Here is a 20,984-nt window from a genome sequence, read left to right as displayed (position 1 = left end):
ATTGGCTTTATAATAATTGACCTTTGGGAGAGCTTTTCAGAAATGAATTACCCTCCAGGAAAGAGTACATCACATTTTTATATGACCTTTTTGACCTATGTGAATTTTCAAATACGTTAGTAGGGACAGTCACTGATTAGTGACCAAGACTAGAAAAACCATGAAAGCCACTCAGGAAGACCATCAACATGCCATCATGGAAGATCAAATATGTCTCTCTCACAAAAGCCTACGTCTGCATTGGTGGAAGGTAAAGGATGAGCTGGGGTTTCTCAGCCAGTGAACAACATGGCTGCTTCTGTTCTGCAGAGCCATCAGAATCTAGAGCTGTGGAGAGCACTAAAGTGCACTCTGCAATAGCATCACAATAGTTCCGCTTTTCAAGTACACTTGTATTATGCGCTGTTTTCCCATGTCTCTGCTCACAGACGAGGGGGGTCATGTCCATTAGACTCCTTGCTACTGCAGTCGGACATCAAACAGCCCGTTTGCAGGAGGGTTTTGGGAACTGCCTTCCTAAGGCATCGCCCCTCTGCTCAGAGAAAGCTACATGGTGCTGTCTACATCAAAGTGAAAACCATTAGGGAAGGGAGGTGCATCTTCCCTGCCTGCCTGCCTACCAGGAAAATGCTCCCGAGTGACCTGGTAGCACCGTGGCCTAAGTGGTTCACACTGATGGCCTTGGCTGCAGTTGCAATGCATTAAGAATAAGAAGCAAAGCACAGGCAAATAAAACAACCCTCGAGGCCATCTGCTAAATGAAAACAACCATCACAAAATCTTCCTAGTCTTTCTACAAATGTATGCCAAGCCTACAGAACAAGGGAACTGAAAAACTTTAGTGAGAACAGAAAGAAAGCTGAGCTTTTTCATCCCCTCGCCCATGGGGATGAGAACAAAGGCATGGCTACCTGCTTGTCTGGTTTAGTCGGCCCCTAACTGTGGAACTTGACAAGGCACTAGTGGGCACACACAACACACACACATGCACACATGCAAAGACGTATTAATTCTTTGTCTTACTGCACTTGCCAAAACCCCACAAAAATGGCTCCAGGTACTGGCATACATGAAATCCGTGTTGAGCTCCCTCCTGACAAGCAGGCCTTAGGCAGGCTGACACAGTGGCCTGGTTTCCCCAAATGCAGCAGCTTCAAGCACGGTAAAAGCAGACTTCCAGGTCTAATGCATGCAGCTCATGTGTGTGCTTCTGTGTGTGCTGGTTTCAGTCTGTTTTGATTTTTGCGTTTCAGTTTAAGGCTCTAACATATGACACATATATTTTCAAAACAGACAACAAAGAATACAGAAGGGCCAATTGTGCTCAAACCCATGTACAAATGTCTTGTGACTTCATGGGAAGAAACTGACAGAGGCTCCCAGGAACAAAGGAGAGCATGTGGCCTTCTGCCTTCTGGTCTACCCACTTTTTAACAGGACACCGGCTCATGCCCCTGGGGAATGGTGACACCACTGACTCCTCACCACCCACCGAACACTCCACAAGCACACTCCCTGCTGTGCTTCCCTGCTACATGCTACTGTACCTGAACTTCCTCGAATATGGTGGCCTGCTCCTGATTGGTCAGTGTGGTCAAGTGCTTCTGGAGTTCTAATTTGGTTTTAGATGAATTCATTCCTGTCGAGAAGAGAGAAAAAGACAAGGGGTCTGTGGGGGCAGTCCTGAGTTGGATTTACCACCTCCCAAACTCATTTCCTTCACCTTCTCACCCACCCACTTCAGGACACTAGATTTGACAATAGCATCACTGTGAAGTAACTGAATGCTGCTGTGTGAAGAGCTGCACTCCGAGACCGAACTTGAATTTCACTGAATTCTCAAGACAACTCCATGAGTGTGATATTATCCAAATCTCATACGCAGAAAGACCAAGGACACAGAGTTTTATAAAGCCACTTCAAATGCGGCCCTTGTATACTCTGCCCGAGGTGCATGCAGCTCCAAATTACTGTTAGTCTGCTTTTACCATGCTTGTAGCTGAAAATACTGAAGGCAACCCAAACATTTCCTTCAACAATGACAAACTCTTCTAACTACAAGAGAACGTGAATACACCCTTAATAACAAGCAGCTGGTGCTGATTTGAAACTGAATCCTACTTCTTCCTTGACTTCCACTTACATCCCCGAGAGACACACGCCCTTGTGTGGCTGATGCTGTTCCTCTCATAGCGTGTTTAATTGTCTTAAGACCAGACCATGGCCATTACCGAGGATTCTGAGGAAACGCTATAAAAATGACCACATAAAAGCCCAGCACCGATTACAATCTCAAGATATTCCATCCCTGCACGAATACAGTACAGGGCTTAGTTTGTGGTTTTTTGATGTCAGGTATAGAGTCAGAGAACATGTGAAGTCTGAGAACTTGTTAGTCCGACCTCCACAGAATAAAGACCTGTTGGTAGTTTCTGCTAGCCCAAGTCTCCCCATGCTGAGGAAGGAGGCCTGCTCAGGGGCTGGACAAAGCTGATAGTGAAATAATTGATGGCCACCAGAAATATAAGGCCAAACAAGAGTCCTTTATTCAAGATGGTGACAAAGAGCAAACTCCTGCCACCAAAAAAAAAACCTCTTGGCCCCGAGGCAGGGTAGGTTTTATAAATAAAACCGACCATTACATCATACCAAACCAGGTATGTATAGCTGGAGTGGGGAGCAGGGAGACTCAAAGAATGGAATTCAATTGATTTAAACGGTTTGTTTCACTCTGTCAAACAATGACCCTCCTGAGCGGCAGCTAAGGCTGCATGGGAATGTTCTGCACAGCAGGATGTGCTTAAAGAGCCCTGGGGGGCAGCTAAGTAAAGACTGTGGCTACTTAGTTAAGTAGCAGGAGCAGTGGTCAAAGCATCTCCATGGATGACTGAGGGCTGGAGAGAAAGAAGGCTGCCAGAGCAAGGAGCCGGGTGACTCAGAAAACATACTTCTACTGCACAGCTGAGTGTGCTGTGTCCACGGCTCATGACTTGGGAACTCACGACAGGCCAGAAGTCTGTCAGTAGCTAGTCTGTCCCAAAGCCAGTGTCCCGCTCTCTTCTTTCAGTTGGAGGTCAGCCCAGCCCTCCTTACTGGCCGCACAGGCACAAGGTCCTGACCCTATGCAAAGTCCAGCAGGCACTTCAGCTTCCAGAATGTTATTTTTCCTTATTTTGTCTTAAACCAAGATGAACTCTACCAGGTCACCATAAAATTAATGCCATTTCATTCAATACTTCCTATGTTGAGATCTCAAAATAATCACAGAGGTAGGGATTTTTTTTAGTTATCTTTTTTAAAAAATGTTTATGTGATGGTTTATTTATTTTTATTTTTTAAAGATTTATTATTATATATAAGTACACTGTAGCTGACTTCAGACGAACCAGAAGAGGGAGTCAGATCTCATTATGGGTGGTTGTGAGCCACCAGCAGTCAGTGCTCTTACCCGCTGAGCCATCCTGCCAGCCCTGTTTTTAGTAATTTCAATGTATAGATAAGAAACTAAGATGCTAAACTCATATATTTTGTCCAAGGTTACCCATCAACTAAGGAGGTGAGTTGTCTGCTTCCAGAACCAGATCACTATGGATTGGTAGAATCATGTGGTCCAACACACAGATAGCTCCAGGACATAAGTGAATACAGAGGTGGGATGAGGTAGAGAAAAGGCCAGAGGGGCAGGCTCAAGGCTTTCTGTAGCAATACTTCAATACTGAAGCACAATGGTGTCTCAGTTTAATAAGTACCCAGTGAAAACCAACTAAAAACCTTTCCAAATATAAGAAAAAGTCCCTGATCTAGTCTAAGCAACAAACTCTGCACTGTTAGCCAGTGAGGGAAGCTTCAGGCCTCTGAGAAAGTTAGACTACACACTGAAAACCTCAGGCTGAATCCTAAGCCTCTGCCTCTTCTTCACCATATGGATGGACGGGTCCTCTGACTGGGCCTAGCTAAACTCAAGATACCTCACCACGGTAGACCCGTCTACCCCAACTCAATATGTTGTTTTTCAGAGAGAGCATGATTAATTTTAGCAATCTCCTATTCCTCTAAACTCGGAAATAAGCAAAATGCTCTTTAAGTATCACAGCAGTTTTATGGTTATAAAATTCAAGTACATACTCCAGAGTAGCTTTGATTCTTAGAAACTGTGCTAGCATGCTAGCACTGAGTATGTGGTGTACCCACATATATATTATTTGTGTATTTAGAATAAATGCACATGTATTTCTCCTATTTTATACATTCTGGGACATAACTCAACTACATCAACTGATTAAAAAAACATTCTCGGGATGGCGGGATGGCTCAGCAGGTAAGAGCGCTGACTGCTCTTCCAAAGGCCCTAAGTTCAAATCCCTGAAACCACATAGTGGCTCACAACCACCCATAATGAGATCTGATGCCTTCTTCTGGTGTGTCTGAAGGCAGCTACAGTGTACTTATTTATAATAAATAAAGAAATCTTTGAGCCGGAGTGAGCGGGGCTGACTGAAGCAAGCAGAGGTCCAAAATTCAATTCCCAACAACCACATGAAGGCTCACAACCATCTGTACAGCTACAGTGTACTCATATACATAAAATAATGAAAAAATTCTCTAAGTCTTTATTCTTATGGTAATGTTACTGGTCCTTCCTATAGTTTGTGGACTGCTTGGTCAGAACATAACTTCCCGATTGAAGAACTTTCTCGGGGGGTGGGGGTGGGGGGTTGCAGGATACAGAATTGAACCCAGGGTGTTATGCAAGCAAGGCAAGCACTCTGCCACTGAGCCACAGCCTTGCTGATTTTGGAGCCTTTTCGATTTCAGGATTAGGGATGCTCAACTGGCAATGATAAAATGCTTGGTGGGAGTTGTTGGCCTAGAACCTGGGACCTCATGCATGCCAGGTCAGGATGCTACCCCTGAGATACGTCCCCACCCAAGACCACCCTTACAACGGCTTCTGAGAAATCATTCCATTCTACTTATTGGACTTGCAACCATAAAAATTAAAGGACCCAAAATCTGTTCTTCTTCATACCTCACCATCTATTCCGTTAGTAATGTCTCACACACAGTGAGTAAAACACCCACTCCCAGACGCCTCGTGGCTCTGTTCAATAGTTAATGGATGCTCTCTATAGCTGTACAGTTTTCTGCCACGGTTGGATTTTATCATGTAAAAGGGAATTGAATGATTATTCTCCAAACCACAACAGCAAACCCTTGGTCCCGAATAGAACCTCCAGCTGTAACTTTCTGCATGCTCAGGCCCAATGCTGATTTACCAAGTGGAACTCAGCAGAAGCCAGCTCTGCAGATCAAGATCTCCTCTGCCTGTAAGGCCCAAGTCACTGCTGGCTGAGTTGGCCCGTAGGGGCATTTCTACCATCATCTGCCTTATCTTGACAGCTCGTGTGGAAAGCGCTAGCGAGCCTCTCAGTTGCGCTCTCTCGTTAAAGCAAAACTCTCATTCCAGATATAGTTTATATGCTATCAGCAAGCAGTAACAACATGGAAATGTTTTTTTAAAATGAATCAATCATGCTTCTTTCAAGAGCACTGGAATGACCCAAGTTAACCTTTTCAGGCTTTATGATGTTTAATTTATCTCATAAAAAAAAAATAACCAGGTAACATTTCATACCTATTAGGACAGCTACCATTATAAAAATCACTTCTGTAAGGATGCAGAGAAGTTAAGATCGGTGAATAATGGGAATATAATTATTATAGAAGAGTACAGGAAGGCCTGAAAGTTAAACAGACACACTGTGCGGCTGGTTTTATATCAACTTGACAGAAGCAAAAGTTGTCTGAAAGGAGGGAACTTTGATTGAGAAAATGTCTCTGTAAGACTGGGCTATATGCAAGCCTATAGGGCATTTTCTTAATTAGTGATTGATGGGGGAGGGCCCAGCCCATTGTGGTCTGGCTATCCCTAGGTCAGTCATCATGGTTTCTATAAGAAAGCAGGCTGAGCAAGCCATGGATTGCAAGCCTGTAAGCAGCACCCCTCCATATCATTCCTCTATATCACCTTCGGCCTCCAGGTTCCTGCCCTGTTTGGTTTCCTGTCCTGGCTTCCTTCAATAATTAACCTTGATGTGGAAGTATAAGCCAAATAAACCCTTTCCTCCCCAAATTGCTTTGGACATGGTGTTTCACCACAGCAACAGAAACCCATATGAACACTCACCATATGAAGTAGCAAATCCACTAACTCTAAAGAATGGAAAGCAGAAACCTGAACAGATGTGTGTATACCAAAATTCTTAGCACTACTGCTTACACAGGAAAAGGCAAAAAGAACCCGAATGTCCGGTGGTGAATAAATGAATCAACTGATAAAATATTATTCAGCCAAAGAGAGAAATAGGATTCTGACATGTATAAAATGAGCAAACCCAGAAGATGCAGTGCTAAGTGAAAGAAACCAAAACCAAGAAACCAAATCCTACTGATTCCACTCTACAAGGTACCAAGATTAACTCAATTTGTAGAGTCAGAAAGGGAGAAAGCTCAGTGGTAAGAGACTTCTGTAAGCAACTGAACCTGCAATCAAAGCAGGGCACTGCTCGGGCCTCTAACTCCTGCACCGGGAACAGAGACAAACAGACCCTCAGCACTTAACAGCAGGACGAATCCAGCCAAAACCAGCTCTGGTTCAGTGAGAAATCCTGTCTGAAGTCAACAAGGCAGAGAAAGACAGAGGAAAACCGCCATGCCCCTGCTCTGGCTTCTACACACACAGGCACACATATGTATACATTCAGACACCACAAATTACCCCAACACACACAGACACACACACAGGAAAACACAAAGTAGAAGGGTGGCTGCCTGACTGGTGGGTGAGCTGTGACTCAGGAAGATGAAAGGAAGGAGAGCAGTGGGAGCCTTAGTCAAGAACCAGACTCTTTAAAACACAAAGGTGAAAACGATACACTGTATATCTGGGTATACTTTCCCCACAATTACTTAGGAAAAAAAGAAATAGGTCTAAACGTCAATATAGTTTTTCTTTATAGAATTACAGTTTGTGACACATATTCGAGATACATAAGAAATGATCATGCCTTTGTTTCTACAATTGGATAATTTAAATCATATGACAATATCCAAAAACCATACACCTACAAAATAGAATTAGATGCAAAATGAAGAAAAGGGGCACACAATACTTCTTCCCAGATTCCTTCAAAGGAGTCCTGACCACTCACTACCACCCTATCTGCTGCCCCTCCCTGATGACCAGGGCCAGACTTCACTCTAGCCTGAACAGTTCTCACTCAAGAGAGAGGGTAGCTGCAGGTAGGGCCTGCCTGGTAGTCAGACAGTGGATCCGGGGCTTGCTATACCCTAGTTTATCCCTAGATGGCTCTAACCTCTCAACTTATTTATAAAATTATTAATAATTTTACTTTTTCTTCACACCATGATGAAGTTAAAATTGTCAGTATCTTTTAAAAACATCTAAGCACTGTTTCCCACAATTACTTAGGAAAAAAAAAAGAGAAACTAGGTCTAAATGTCAATATAGTTTTTCTTTACCGAATTATTTGTTTGTGACAAGTATTCTAGATACACAAGATGATCATGTCTTTGTTTCTACAATCGGATAATTTAAATCATGTGACAATCTCATCTTCATGATAGAAAGGCTTACTACCAAACAGTAACTCTTATTATCAAATAAATCCTGCAAATGGTGACATTTCATAAGCGTCTAGAAACTCTAGTTAAGATTGTCACCATGGTTTTGGGGTTTTGGGTTTTATTCCTTCCCACTCACTTCTCAATCGGAACCCGTTTTCTGCTCTCCTCCATTAAAACTGCCCTGGCAGAACTGCAGGTGTCTCTCTACTAGAAAACATGGTAAACTTCTTAGGTCTCATTTCACTAGATCTCTGTTGTGTTCAATCTGAAAGACCCACCATTCTCACACAGCTCAGTAAATGTTTGACCACACGTATTCCTAACCTCTTTATTCCTCCCAGGGTGTCTTGGAGGAGAGTTGGCAAGAGGGGGTGTGGGTCCTTAGCTTTGACTCCATCATGCCCAGGAAAGATTCTTGTCACACAGAACACATCCACTGCACGATGTGAGGTCTTCTATGATCCCTCTGACATGGTCCTACAGAGTAGTGCCACAAGCACTCCCACCCAAGGCCTTGGTGCTACACGCTACAAGTGCCCCCTACTCACCCTCTATCCTTTCGCAGAGCTTGTGCAGGCCTTGCAAGGGGCAGCCCTCACAGAGCTGGGCTGGTGCCTTAGCCGTCTGCTGCACCGCAGCTACCGTGAAAGCCTGCTTCAGAGTCATCATGATCTCGTCAACCTGCATAGAGGAGCCAAGGGTCAACAACAAGTCAGCTGGGCCGACTGACCGGCTGACTGATGGCGACAGCAAGCTCACAGGAGAGACTTTGTGTGGTAAATTGTTTTTTTTCTGGGCTATTTTTCACAGACTGACAGGAAATAGTGGAAATAACTGCTAGGGTTGCTTTTTGTTGTCAGAGGATGACTCCTCTAGTGTCAGCACTCTTAACAGGTGAGACACAAGGTAAGAACATTGTAAATGAGTATAGAGCAAGGACCTCCGGTCCAAAGTCCACAGGAGTTCCTTTTCTACCTACCTTCCTTCCTTCCTTCCTTTCTCTCTCTTTTTCTTCTTTCTTCCTCTCTTCCTTTCCTTTCCTTTCCTTTCTCTTTCCTCCCTTCCTTCTTTCCTCACTCCCTCCCTCCCTCTCTCCCTTCCTCTTTAAGTACCACAACAGAGGGTCATGAACTTGCTGAACAGCTCTAAAGCTTCCAGTCTTCCTACCTCCAGCCTACATACTGGGACTTATAAGAACAGGGCTACCACACTCGGGTAAAATGAATGCATTAGAACTCTAAATGCAGCATTAGAGCAAAGGGTGAAAGCAAGCGTATCTTTCAAAAATACTGAAATTTAAAATGAAAATGCAAATGAGTCTCTCGGATGCGTAGCAGAAAGGTATTAGTCACGAGTGGATAATTAAGGCAAATACTGCTCTCTCAGCAAGGCTCTCCAGCTTTGGCCAGCCCAGAAGACTCAGCAGGATTGAAATTGCTCACAAGGTTTGCAGTGGGCAGTGTCGTCCTCTTACCAGAGCTTCATTTGTGCACTGGAACACGTAACAGACAAAATGAAAGCCGCCGCTGCCGCCGCTCGAACACTCTCGGCAGATGAATCCAAAGTGGTCCACATGTCTGATGCCCTGTGGAGAAGGGGGGACGTTGTACTGAGCACTGCTGTGATGGCTGAAGACAGCCCCATGGTCACACTGCCCATTTACAGAGCACTACAGAGCACTGAGCACATATCTTCAAATGAAGATTAGCATCATAGCAAAATATCCCTTTGATCATGCGAGAGTCAAGGTTTGCACATTCAAGTCCGAATGCTCACTTTAGTACTAAGAGATACGCAGAGTGGCTGACAGAAAAACTAGAACTTTGGGGAGGTGGTACAGGAGGAACACTAAGGCGTAAACACTAAAATTAAAAATCAACAGCACACCAGAGATTAACACACACATTCACAACCAAGACATAGGAACAATATGTATACACAATTCACATATATAAAGGTTAAAAATAAATCAAAATGCATTTGTACTAAAATTGCAAGCCAATAGTAAACGGAACTGCATGAAGAATGAGCAAAAAATGACTTATAAATCTAGAAGAGCAGCTTCAAAATCTTGGAAACAAAGGTTTGAGAACTCTGCCAATGTCCCACAAGCTCTTCTTAACACACAAACCTGACTTAAATTTGCCAGGAACAGATGCTGAGAGACAGCCTTACCAGAACAACTGTGCAGGGTCTCTAACTTTTTTAGACTTATTTAATGTGAATGAGTATCTTGCCTCTATGTACATATGTATTCTGTGTGCACGCCTGGTGCCAGTGGACACTGAAGTGGAATGAGACACAGTTATAAACCGCCATGTGAGTGCTGGAATTGAACCTGGGCCCTCAGCAAAGCAACACGTGCTCTCCAACAGTAAGCCAGAGCTCCAGCAGCAACCATTAGCTGTCACTGTCAACTGAGGTGCTGGAGAGTCACCTGGGAGAAAGGCCTCTGAGAGTATTGGTGGGGATTTTATTACATCACTTGAGCTGAGTAGACCCACCACGAATGTGGATGGCGCATGGCCACACCCTGTACTGAACAAGAAAGAGAGGAAGCTGAGCACCTGCATGTACGCGTCCACAGTGACGTCCCCCACTATAACCAACTACCAGAACTGTGACCAGCATAAAAGCTGTAAGTGGCTTTTTCACGGTATTAGGAAAGGAAACTAAAAGAAAACCTGAATACAAATGAAGTACCTTCTGTGACTATCAATGTATCAAGCCTTCTGAAAGTATCACCAAGCAGAAATATGGGTGCTAGTAACTTAGGCTGAGATGACCTGACCAACCTCACTTCTTTAAGAAAGAATAAAGCACCACACCGCTCTAAAAAATGCAAAGGTCTCCCAGTGCAGTGGTACACAGCTCTAATCCCAGCACTCGGGGTGGGGATCAGGGGACAGAGGTAGGCAGGTAGATCTCTGAGTTCAGAGACCAGAATGGCTACATAGTGAGTTCCAGGACAGCATGGACTGCACAGAGACACTTTATCTCAAGAGAGAGAGAGGGAGAGGGAGAGGGAGAGAGGGAGAGAGGGAGAGAGGGAGAGAGGGAGAGAGGGAGAGAGAAGACAAGATCTAACACTTTAATATTTCTACATAATTAGGAGTAAATCAAGATTCTGTGGATAACATTACTTTTAGGCAAGCATTTCCAGTCAGTAATTGCTGATATATCCTGATCTCAATCAGTGTCCTCCATCAACAAACTAAGCAATAACAGAGGCTGCTACATGGGGGAATGTCATTTATCAAAGTACCTTCTTTGAAAAGGCTTTCCTATTCAACTTGTTAAGGACATTGCTTATTTTCATAATTGAAAGTATTATCTTTTTGATAACTTAATTAGCTTACATTTTAGATTAACAAACAACCAAGATTTTTGCATTGTATTACAGACATGAAAAGTTAAGAGTTTAAGGAAAAAAAAGTCACCAAACAGTTATATAAATGGTATTTTATTTGCCAGGACAATCTGGAGAAAACTGGCTCATCACAGTGACAGATCCCTCCCAAATCTGTCTATGAATCACAGCTGGAAGATTAACTATCAAACATAGAAAGTTTCAAGTAGACACTGCATTCTGGGTAAAAACCTCCTCAAAGATAAGTATCATCTCTCATAGTTTACAGAAGAAATAATGACAACGTAAAAAAAAAATAAGAATTTCAAGAAAGTAGATATATGTTTCTCTACAACTTATATATAAAATACACATATATAATTATGTATAAGCCATATGCACACATATATGTCAATTATATATAAAACATGGGCACACATATGCATACCAATTATAAATAAAACATGCACACAATATGTCCCTGGAAAGCATTAGTACCAATAACAGGGAAAAGAAAGGAAGGTAGACCTATTTTCTCCAGTACATTGCTCCAAAAGAGCAAAATTGTTAATTTCAAGATTATAATTTGCCTTACACTGTAAGACAAAGACCACCAATCAAGCATCAAAAGCATGCTTTGTTTTTACACAATAGCATGTCTACTGCATACATCAGGATATTTTCTTTATTTACATTTCAAATGTTTTCCCCTTTCCAGGTCTCCCCTTCGGAACGTCCCTAATCCATCCCCCTCCCCTGCCGAATTAAATCAATAATCCGTGTGAATTTACCTGAGAGCAAAAGGATATCTCCTTAAAATTTTTCTCCAGTGCAATCTTTTTGGTGTCAGGACTGATGAGGTAAACTTCAGATTGGCCAATCTTAAAAAAAAAAAAAAGAAAGACATGTGGTTCTCCTAAAAACTGAATTCATTATACATGTCATGACCTATGAGGAAGTAGAGGCAACTGGAGGGCTCTTATAAAACTCCAACACATCACTGTTAGGAGTTTCAGAGGTTACAGCTTATGCCACTGATGCACATGACAGCAGACAAATACCTACAAGATACATCAGTATTCTCAGAGGAAAAGACCACAGAAACTAAACCGTAATAGTAGTAATCCTCAAACAATCCTCAAAGCCCACATCGCCTTCATATAGTTTTCTATACAAGTGAACATTCCAGAAAACAATAGTGCCTATTTTAAACTTCCAAACACCTAGGCAGCCGAGTGCTGTGCTGCCTGGCCTGCTGTGGAAGGTGCCTGAGCTCTGCCTCCACATGCTGACACTCCCCTTCCTGTGTGTTGGTTTCTGCAGATTCAGTCCCTCCTCTGGATCCACAAGTTAGCAGTCACATGCTCGGGGCACTCTTAACTCTCAAGCTCCTCTTCCAAGCTCTTTACCCTTGGATCTGGACTACAAGTCAGAGGTGTAAACCAAAAGTAACTGCACCCTTAATGAAGATGTCCAAACCGTGCATTCTGTAGTTCAGATTGTAGGTTTGTACAGAGCAGTTTTTGCTCTTAGTATTTCTGAAGTATCCTTCAGGCAAGCAGGACTGACAAGGTGCAGAGAACTCAAGGGTAGGAACCCCCATCACTGAGACAGCAGCACCCTTCTTGAGCAGCCCAGACTCTGGGTTGTCCTAGGGAGGCACCCACTCAGCATCTCCCTTACTCGACAACAGTAACTGCATCTCCACATTGTGTACATTTCATCTTAGCACTCTTCTGTTTTCATCTATCTAATGAAGATGATCATCATTATTTCATCTATCTAATGAAGATGATCATCATTATTTTTTTTAAACTCTCTCAGTCTTATTTGGATATGGCTAGGTGATAAGGAACAAATGACAATTTAAAGTCAGATGTGAGCCTAAGGGTCTTCTCACATCTAGTCCACCACTCTGTCCCATGTCAGCCATGCACTCCTGCCTACCTGAGGCTGTGTACCTCTGTCTACCTGAGGCCTCTCACCCCTGCCTACCTGAGGCCTTTCACCCCTGCCTACCTGAGGCCTCACACCCCTGCCTATCTTGAGGCCTCTCACCCCTGTACCTGAGGCCTTACACCCCTGTTTCCCTGAGGCCTTATGCCCTTATCTACCTGAGGCCTTGCACCTCTGTCCACCTCTCTTCAACCCTACTGTCTTCATATTCTAAGCTCCCTACCTCTCACCTGGACTATGGCAATGGCTTCTTAGCCCTCTGTTCATTTTCCTTCCCTAAGTATTTCTTTGCTCTATAGCCAGAGCTATTTAATGCTATACTTTAAATCTTTCAATGACTGTCCAAAATTTTTGACTAAAAACAAAATTCTGAGTGTGACCTATAAGGTTGTGAATAATGGAGCCTGACTAAGCATTGTAGCCCTATCCCCAGTCACCTTCCCAATTTCTGTAGTCTGTTGACCGTCTCACTAAGGATCTACCTGAGAATCCTGGGTCACCAAGGTCTAGGCCCTAGTGACTATGGCGGCAAACGACAGACGGAGGTCTCCAGCCTCATGGAGACTGAAATTCCAGGGATCACAGGAACACAAAGTTCTTTATTTGTTTACTTGTAATTAAGCTTAGAGCCAGGGCTGTGAGTGCTATTGGTCTCTGAGGCGACTGCTTCCCATGTCACATCTGTACCTCAGGAGAGACCTGAAGGAAGGAAGTAAAGCCAGGATAGCTGAGGGGCTGCCAGGCGGAGCAGTGGAGCAGTGTCTTCAGGACTCTGCAGTGCAGCTCCTTCCCACCCTTCTCACATCTCACCTGCTGCTCTCTGAGCCCAGGAGACCCCCCCCCCCCCACCATTGGCCACAGGGAACCTCTGCCTAGGGAGAATCACATTCTCGAAGATGCCTCTCCTGATTCCCCAGGTGTTTCCACAGCGTCCACTACTTCTCCGTAGTGTCTGTCAACTTAATCGTAATTACTGGTGCATCAGGTGCCTGTCTGCATTGCTGGAATCTACATTCTGTGTGGGCAGAGTCTATTTGCAGATGCATTTCTAGCAGATTACAGTCACTTAGATGCACTGAGCAGCTTTCTCAACAACACTTCAGTGTCTGGGGAAGAGCACACAGATCACTGTGTACAGCCCAAGTGCTACAGCCACCCAGCATTCTTAGTGTACTAGGTAGAGTACCCTGACACAGCATCTGGACTTCTTAAAGATTAATTTATTATATTTTAACTGTGTGTGTGTCTGTTTGTGTCTGTGTGTGTATACACGCACGTGCGTGCGGACACGGGTGCATGTGAAATTATAAGCAGTTGCAAGCTGCCTGATGTGGGTGCTGGGAACCAAACTCAGTTCCTTTGTAAGGGCAGGATGTGCTCTTAGAGGCTGAGCCATCTCTCCAGATCCAGCGTCTGGACTTTTAAAGCCCGCTGTATCCACACCACACTAACCTGTGTCAGCTTCCCTAGTCCTGGGCCATTTCACTGCCTTAGCTTAAGCACAGTACGGCTATACACTACATCTAAGGCAGCTCTGTTCACTTCCTTTATTAAGGTGAGAAGAGGCAGAAATACACCAGGGAAAAGGCGACAGACAGCTCACTTTAGGGAAGGGCAGAGTCCTGTCAACTCCCACCCAGGAAAATCACCCATCCAGAAAACCACAAGCCGGCATGCAACCCCTGAGCTGACTGGGTATGGCTTATCCATTCCTTTCCTTCCCTGTGGCTATCAGTTTAACGATTTTCTGTTTAAAAAACAAAACAAACAACAAACAACAAAGCAACTAATCTAGGGTTTTAGTTTGGTCATAAGTTTTAAATAACAGGTTATTTTTTTAAAATCCTGTTACCCTGATTAACAATGGGTGTTTTATAAATTAATATTTCCCACTTAAAATTGTATTGAAACATATTGCTTTAACATCCCTCTTGAACCTCTTTTATATAACTATATTCTGCAGTGAAAGGGTGTCTACAAACATGGATGTGTAAGACAGATTTTTCAGACCTCAAGCGGCAAAAAAAACGACAGATTTTACCGTGAACAGCATAGTTCGGTTCTCCTCCATGTCTGTGGGCTGAACTACATTGTGCCCACCGATGAGGTGGTTCTCGATGTCATTGTCAAAGGAGCTAAAGGTGCTACTGCGGAGGCTAGCGTCCTGGAACTCCTTCCTGAAGGCCAGCGAGCGCAGTCCAGGCTGTGAGAAGGATTTGCGCATGGGCCTGGGGCCAGGCGCTGATGGCTGCCCTGTGGGCGCTTCCCAGTCCGTTCTGCGACCGCAGCTCACATGGTTGAACTTCTCTATACACTCGTCGATCAGTGCGGGTGGGGCCTTCTTGTGAGCCACGGTCACCCGGCCACAGAAGAGCACCTCGAACTTTTTGGCGAAGGTGTCGTCAAACTCAGAGGGGCAACGCAGCTCTTCCTGGCGGGCAATCTTCCCGGCCTGCCGGATGGAGCTGATGATCTCAGGCACCTGTGCAAAAGAGGGTGTGGTTAGAGACACCTGGCAGCAGTGGGACCAATACCAAGGTCACAACTCAGAACCGCAGCTTCCGGAGCAGGGAACCCTGGCTGACAGAGGGGCTGGGCTGTACTGGCTCAGATCACAGCACTCTCTAAGGTTAAATGACCAGCCCAGGGCGGGCTAGCATTGTAACCCCTAAGGGCCTCAGGGCATCTCCACTGGGCTTTGTCTCTGATACAGTTACCTAAACATACTAGCTCACTCTGAAGAGTCTAGTGTCCTTAGAAAAGCCTTCCTCAGTATGTGCTGAGGCGAAAGGCTCTTACGCTTATTGAAATTACAGCACCCTTGTTCTTTTCATTGGCAACTAACAAGTTATGACTTGATCCTGTATTTCCTAATGTGGATTGATAAAACGACGGAGAACCCATGCCTACTGCCACAGTAAACCACTGAGGCTTCTCACAAACAGCTTTGCTTTCCCAATGTAAACATCTCAGAGGAGAGGCTCTCCCACCCTTCGGCATCCCTGCCACTCCATCTTGTCTACTTATGCTAGGTTCTCCTCAGGAGCTTCAGATATAAGAGGGGTGCGACACCACAGGGAATCAACCCGAGCCAAGTGACTAGCAGCCACAGCACTTGTGGGACACAAGAACCCTGGACTTGTTGGCATGGGCTTAATCTTCTGGCTGCCGGGACAGTTTCTGCTTTGACTGGACACATGTTTTTGGACCAGTATTTCCCATTTTCCTGTGCCTAAGACTTTTGGCTGAAGCCCAAACACCTATAGGCCCCTGTTTATTTAACATCCTAACCAAAAAAATTCCAACCCCTTTTTCCAATTCAGGTAAAAATTCCAACCAGTGTGCACTGTAGAGAAAGATGACTCCAGTTCATTTGAAAGCAAGCTTGTGTTCTGTGCCATGACATAACTCTCAAAAACCCACTGAAGAGTCAAAGTTATATTTAGAGACACATTTTAAAAATATGATTCCAAGTCTGGAGAGTTGGCTCAGCAGGTAAAGACACTTAATGCTCTTTCAGAAAACCAGGGTTCAATTCCCAGCAGCATCATGGTGGCTGACCACCATCTATATATAACTCTCTTCTGGTCTCCTTGGGTACTGCATGCATGAAGTACACAAACATATGTGTAGGAAAAACACACACACACATATATATATACACACACATACACAATCTTTAAAAAAAAAGTGATTCCTGAAGCACAGATTTAATATTTAAAAGCTGTATTTTTAGCTGGTCACAGTGGCAGAGGCCTTTAATCCCAGCACTGCAGAGAGAGACACAGGTGGATCTCTGTAACTTTTAGGCCAGCCTCGTCTACATAGAGTGCCAGAACAACCAGGACTACACAGAGAGACTGCCTCAAAAGCAAACAAACAAACAAATGGCTAGATTTTAAAAATAGGGTGCAAGTGCAGGGGGCACTGGGTACATTCTTTGGTGTGCACGTGGAGGTCAGAAGACAACCTGTGGCCTCAGTGCTTTCTCTCCATCATGTGACCCAGGGACAGAACTCAAGCCCTTAGCTTTGTCAGCAGGCGTCCACACCAGCTGAGCCATCTTGACAGTCCAAGGCCGAGGTTTTGCCTGGTAATCCTGTCTGCATGAGGACTTTACATGCTCCTCCTATAGCTCATTCCATACTGCAAATCACTGTGTACATCGTGTGGCAGCCTAGAAACGGCTATGGAGAGAAGATATTACAGAGAAAAGAAACAGCGGGAAGTCTACACTATAGCCACAACTTTGCTAATGATTCACAGGGTCAAAGCAAAAAACAAAAGCCATGGCTTCTCTCTGGGGAAGAGAGGCTTACAAGATCAGAAGCACTGAAGACTTCCTAGAGAAAAGTTAGTTCTGCACGGTAAAAATGGTGCTCCTTCAAATCACAATTGCCAACTTAGACTTTGGAAGTGTACCACTTTCTTAGTGATGGTGTGAGACTATTTTATAGGAGTCACATATTTCCCAATTATTAATTGTTCTTTCTGAGCAGAAAAATGCAGCTTATTCCATCTTCTGAAGTCTGCAAAAATATCCAATTTTTCCATACATTACACCTTCCAATACCTCAAGAGAGCAATGATGTTTTTCATTGTGTTTCAAAGAGGGGGAAAGTGTATGAAGCCATATGAACTAACAGCAACTCAGCAATGAATGGAACAGATAGAGACCAAGGCACTCAAGTGGCCCCTTCATTCCGGAGTCAGAAGGAGCTAAGGGGCACACCACACCCTGGTCAGAGTTCAGGCTGCCACTGTTTTCCTAACTACAGATTTCTCCAGTGCTTTGATTAGAATAAAAAAACAGATAGACTTCATTCAAAGACCAAGACCCATCTTTCCTCGCTCTGGTGGGCCTCACTATTTAGACATCAATTTACTCTCAAGCCTCCTGCCACTCAACACCAGGAAGGTACATGTACAATGGGAGTAAAGTAGACCAGCTAGGAGACCAGCTCCTGCAGGAGAAGGGGTTTGAGGGAGCTGGGGATGGGGTGCGGGGAGGGGTGCAACAGAAGGGAACAAAGGGGCCCTGGAAGACTGAAGGGACTAGGGAAGAGCAGACAGTGAGGCAGGACGGAGGCAAGGCAAGGGTGAAGCAAAGATGTCTTAAAGGCAGGGAGACCAGTCACATGAAAGTAGGCCGGTTGGAGCTTGAAGCTCACAGTAAAAGGAGATACGTAAAAGGAGAGTTGTCAATATTAAGCCCACAATAAACACAACCAAAAACCAGCCTGTATGGGCTATAGGGACATATACATCAAGTGACAATGACTCCTGCCAAAACAAACAAAGACCTTTTCAGGGCAAATGAACTGGAGAATTATTCCCTCTGATAAGATCTGGTACTTTTAATGAAAATCTTGCCTAGTTCGGTCAGAGGGCTAAGAGCTGCGTCATTCCTGTTTGCAGATAAGCCGATAAAGCCAATCCAAACTACCGGAGCCGAGGAAAGGAGCTGAGAATGTTTCCCTGGAATAAATAAATCTAACAAGGATTTGGGTTTGGTTAGAGTTTCTGATACTATGGGAACCACGACAAAAATGTTAGGTAATTAAGATCAATTGTCCCAAATTAATGAAGCAGGCCTGTTTAGGTGTAGAGAATCCTCGTACTAATGGCTGCACAGTAAAGGCAGGTTTTGGTGCAGGCGCAAGTCAGTACTATTTCATAGAGAGGGAAAACGATATTCAAGAATCAGCGATACGTCTGTAAATAAAGCCCTTATTCAAGCACTTGGGTCGGCTTTGGAAGGATTTGGGGATTTTAAGGGATTATAAGCACACTGTAACTGTAATTTTATTCACAAAGATTTAGGAAGGCATTTCTGAAATAATCTTTAGAATAAAGAAAAGTCACTTTTATTTTGCATTTACAGGTGTGCTGGCGTTAACATATAACTATTTAACAACTCCTTAAAACTCTAAAGTCTGCAGCGTCTGCTTCCTGTACTCGGCCTGCAGTGACCAGTGAGGATGGTCCCCTCCTCTCTTAGCCAAAAACCCTACAAAATCCTGAAAGTCAAGAGGTTCAAACCTCTGTGTTCACTTTATGAACACCCACAAAACTACCCAGGCTATGAAGGGTATATATGTCCAAAAAGCCACCAAGTAACTGAACAAAGTCACTTTAAAGAAGCAATGTGTCATTCCAGTGGGATAATATAGGTGCGCTCAGTGGGGCTGGTCACAGGGTTGCCAAATTTCTGCTGTACATGCCTAAGTAAGTACTGCTGGCCTTAAGGATTTACTTGAGGTGAACAGGCACCTGAGACACTCCAATGAACTCAGAGCTCAGGGACAGAGTAACCCACACATGAGTTGCCCTGCCACAGAGATGGTCCTCCCTGGAAAGGAATAAACTGCTCCAAAGCTAGAGGAGAAGGCTGCACAGAAGGAAGAGACAAAGACACCCCAGAAGAAACAAAAACTTACACCAGTGAAATAAATCCAGCATAAAATAAGCACAGCTAAAAGTTGGTTTAAAAAAAAAAAAAGCCATTACTGTCTCTATTTAAAACAATAATGACTTTCCCAATTACATAACAGGGAAAACACTTTGAAACTGCAAAAAAGGGGGCAGGAGATAAAGCTTTGTCCCTCAGAGGAAATGTTTCATATTGTTAAAAAAATGTAATAGAAAAATAGTCTGCTGATAATAAGAATTAGTTTAGTGATTGTTTGTTGATCATAAGGGAGAATCTACATTAAATCAAGTTTTTCCTCACCACACCCTCTATGTCTTTAATTTCAAATAAAACTCCTGACAGCATCTTCTCAGGTCTCAATATATTATTTAACAGGGAAAACCAAAACCAGCCACCACTCTCCATACATAACAAACATGACCGTTCACCTTGTGTACTAGTTCCGGCTCACAGGATGAAACGCAACTACAAAGGCCTAAATACACCTCCTCCAGCGACTCCCTGTGACCCTACGGGGCTCCCAGCCAGGGAAATAAGATGCTCATATGTTATCTCTAGCTAGATACCAGAACAGAAAGCTAATTAGCACAGAGAGTGATCCCACGTTAGGGCCATCCTGTCTGTCCCCGCTTCCCCGGGCCAATCAGTACCTCAGTGCTTAGCATTAACCAAAGGACTCAGTCCGTCTCCCAAACGAGTCTAAGCAAGCTCACTGGCTGGTCAGAAGCATGTGGCAGGGATTATGATAATGAGTGTACCCCAACCCAGAGCCATGTGCGCTCATTTATAGCTGCCTTATCTTTCTATCCCCAACGCCTTTGTCTTTTGTCACATGTGAAAGAGAAACAGTACTCAGCGTCCCTAGTTTTGAAATGGCCAATTCTATCAGTAGCTTCTACATCCCAGGAAGATGCAGAATATGTACAAACAGAAAACCCAGAGTCATAAAAAAAAAAAAATGTCAGGGAAGTTCTCAGCAACTGTCCACCACGCCAACACTGCCCCACAAACTTATAAACGAGAGATGAGAAACACTTTAATGGCTGTCTCCTAAGAAGTTGGAGTTATGAAAAAGAACAGTAAAATGTACCATTTATGAGGTAAAAAACTGTGGCTACAGCCGGGCGATGATGGCACACGCCTTTAATCCCAGCACTTGGGAGGCAGCAGCAGGCGGATTTCTGAGTTTGAGGCCAGCCTGGTCTACAAAGTGAGTTCCAGGACAGCCAGGGCTACACAGAGAAGCCCTGTCTCGAAAAAACTAAAACCAAAAACAACAACAACAAAAACAAACTGTACAGGTGGCTCAGTAAAGTTAAGTGTGGGCCATGGGAGACAATTCAGTGGTAATGTGCTCACTATACAATCATACCTGAGTTCAGATCCCCAACTCCTGTGTAAACAAACAGCAGGTATGGCAGCATGTGCCTATGACTGGGCCTGACTGGCTGTCCTGCCTAGCCAAAATAAGAAGGTCCAGGTTTGAAGTGAAGAGACGTTGTCTCAAAAAATAAGGAGGAGAGTTAATAGAGAAAAACACATGATACCAACATACATACATACATACATACATACACACACATATACCACATATACACA

The 20,984-nt window shown here is 44.0% G+C and overlaps 1 protein-coding gene across 3 annotated transcripts in view; it reads right to left on the bottom strand.

Moving 5' to 3' along the window:
- The window catches only part of Tbc1d1 (TBC1 domain family member 1), a 207,428-nt gene that overhangs the window by 90,325 nt on the left and 96,119 nt on the right, over positions 1-20,984 (bottom strand). For all 3 annotated transcript variants that reach the window (XM_085836706.1, XM_085836708.1, XM_085836709.1), the window contains 5 exons: positions 14,994-15,434; positions 11,788-11,877; positions 9,122-9,232; positions 8,196-8,328; positions 1,548-1,639 (listed from right to left, as the gene is read on the bottom strand). In XM_085836706.1, the coding sequence (XP_085692832.1) occupies positions 1,548-1,639; positions 8,196-8,328; positions 9,122-9,232; positions 11,788-11,877; positions 14,994-15,434 (867 nt within the window). The remainder of the gene's footprint in view (positions 1-1,547; positions 1,640-8,195; positions 8,329-9,121; positions 9,233-11,787; positions 11,878-14,993; positions 15,435-20,984) is intronic.

The sequence above is a fragment of the Mus caroli genome, unplaced genomic scaffold (assembly GCF_978045245.1).
Source record: "Mus caroli unplaced genomic scaffold, Mus_caroli_1 scaffold_4, whole genome shotgun sequence".
Lineage (NCBI taxonomy): Eukaryota > Metazoa > Chordata > Mammalia > Rodentia > Muridae > Mus > Mus caroli.
Note: the sequence above shows the minus strand (reverse complement) of the source record. Positions and strands in the feature narration are given on the sequence as shown.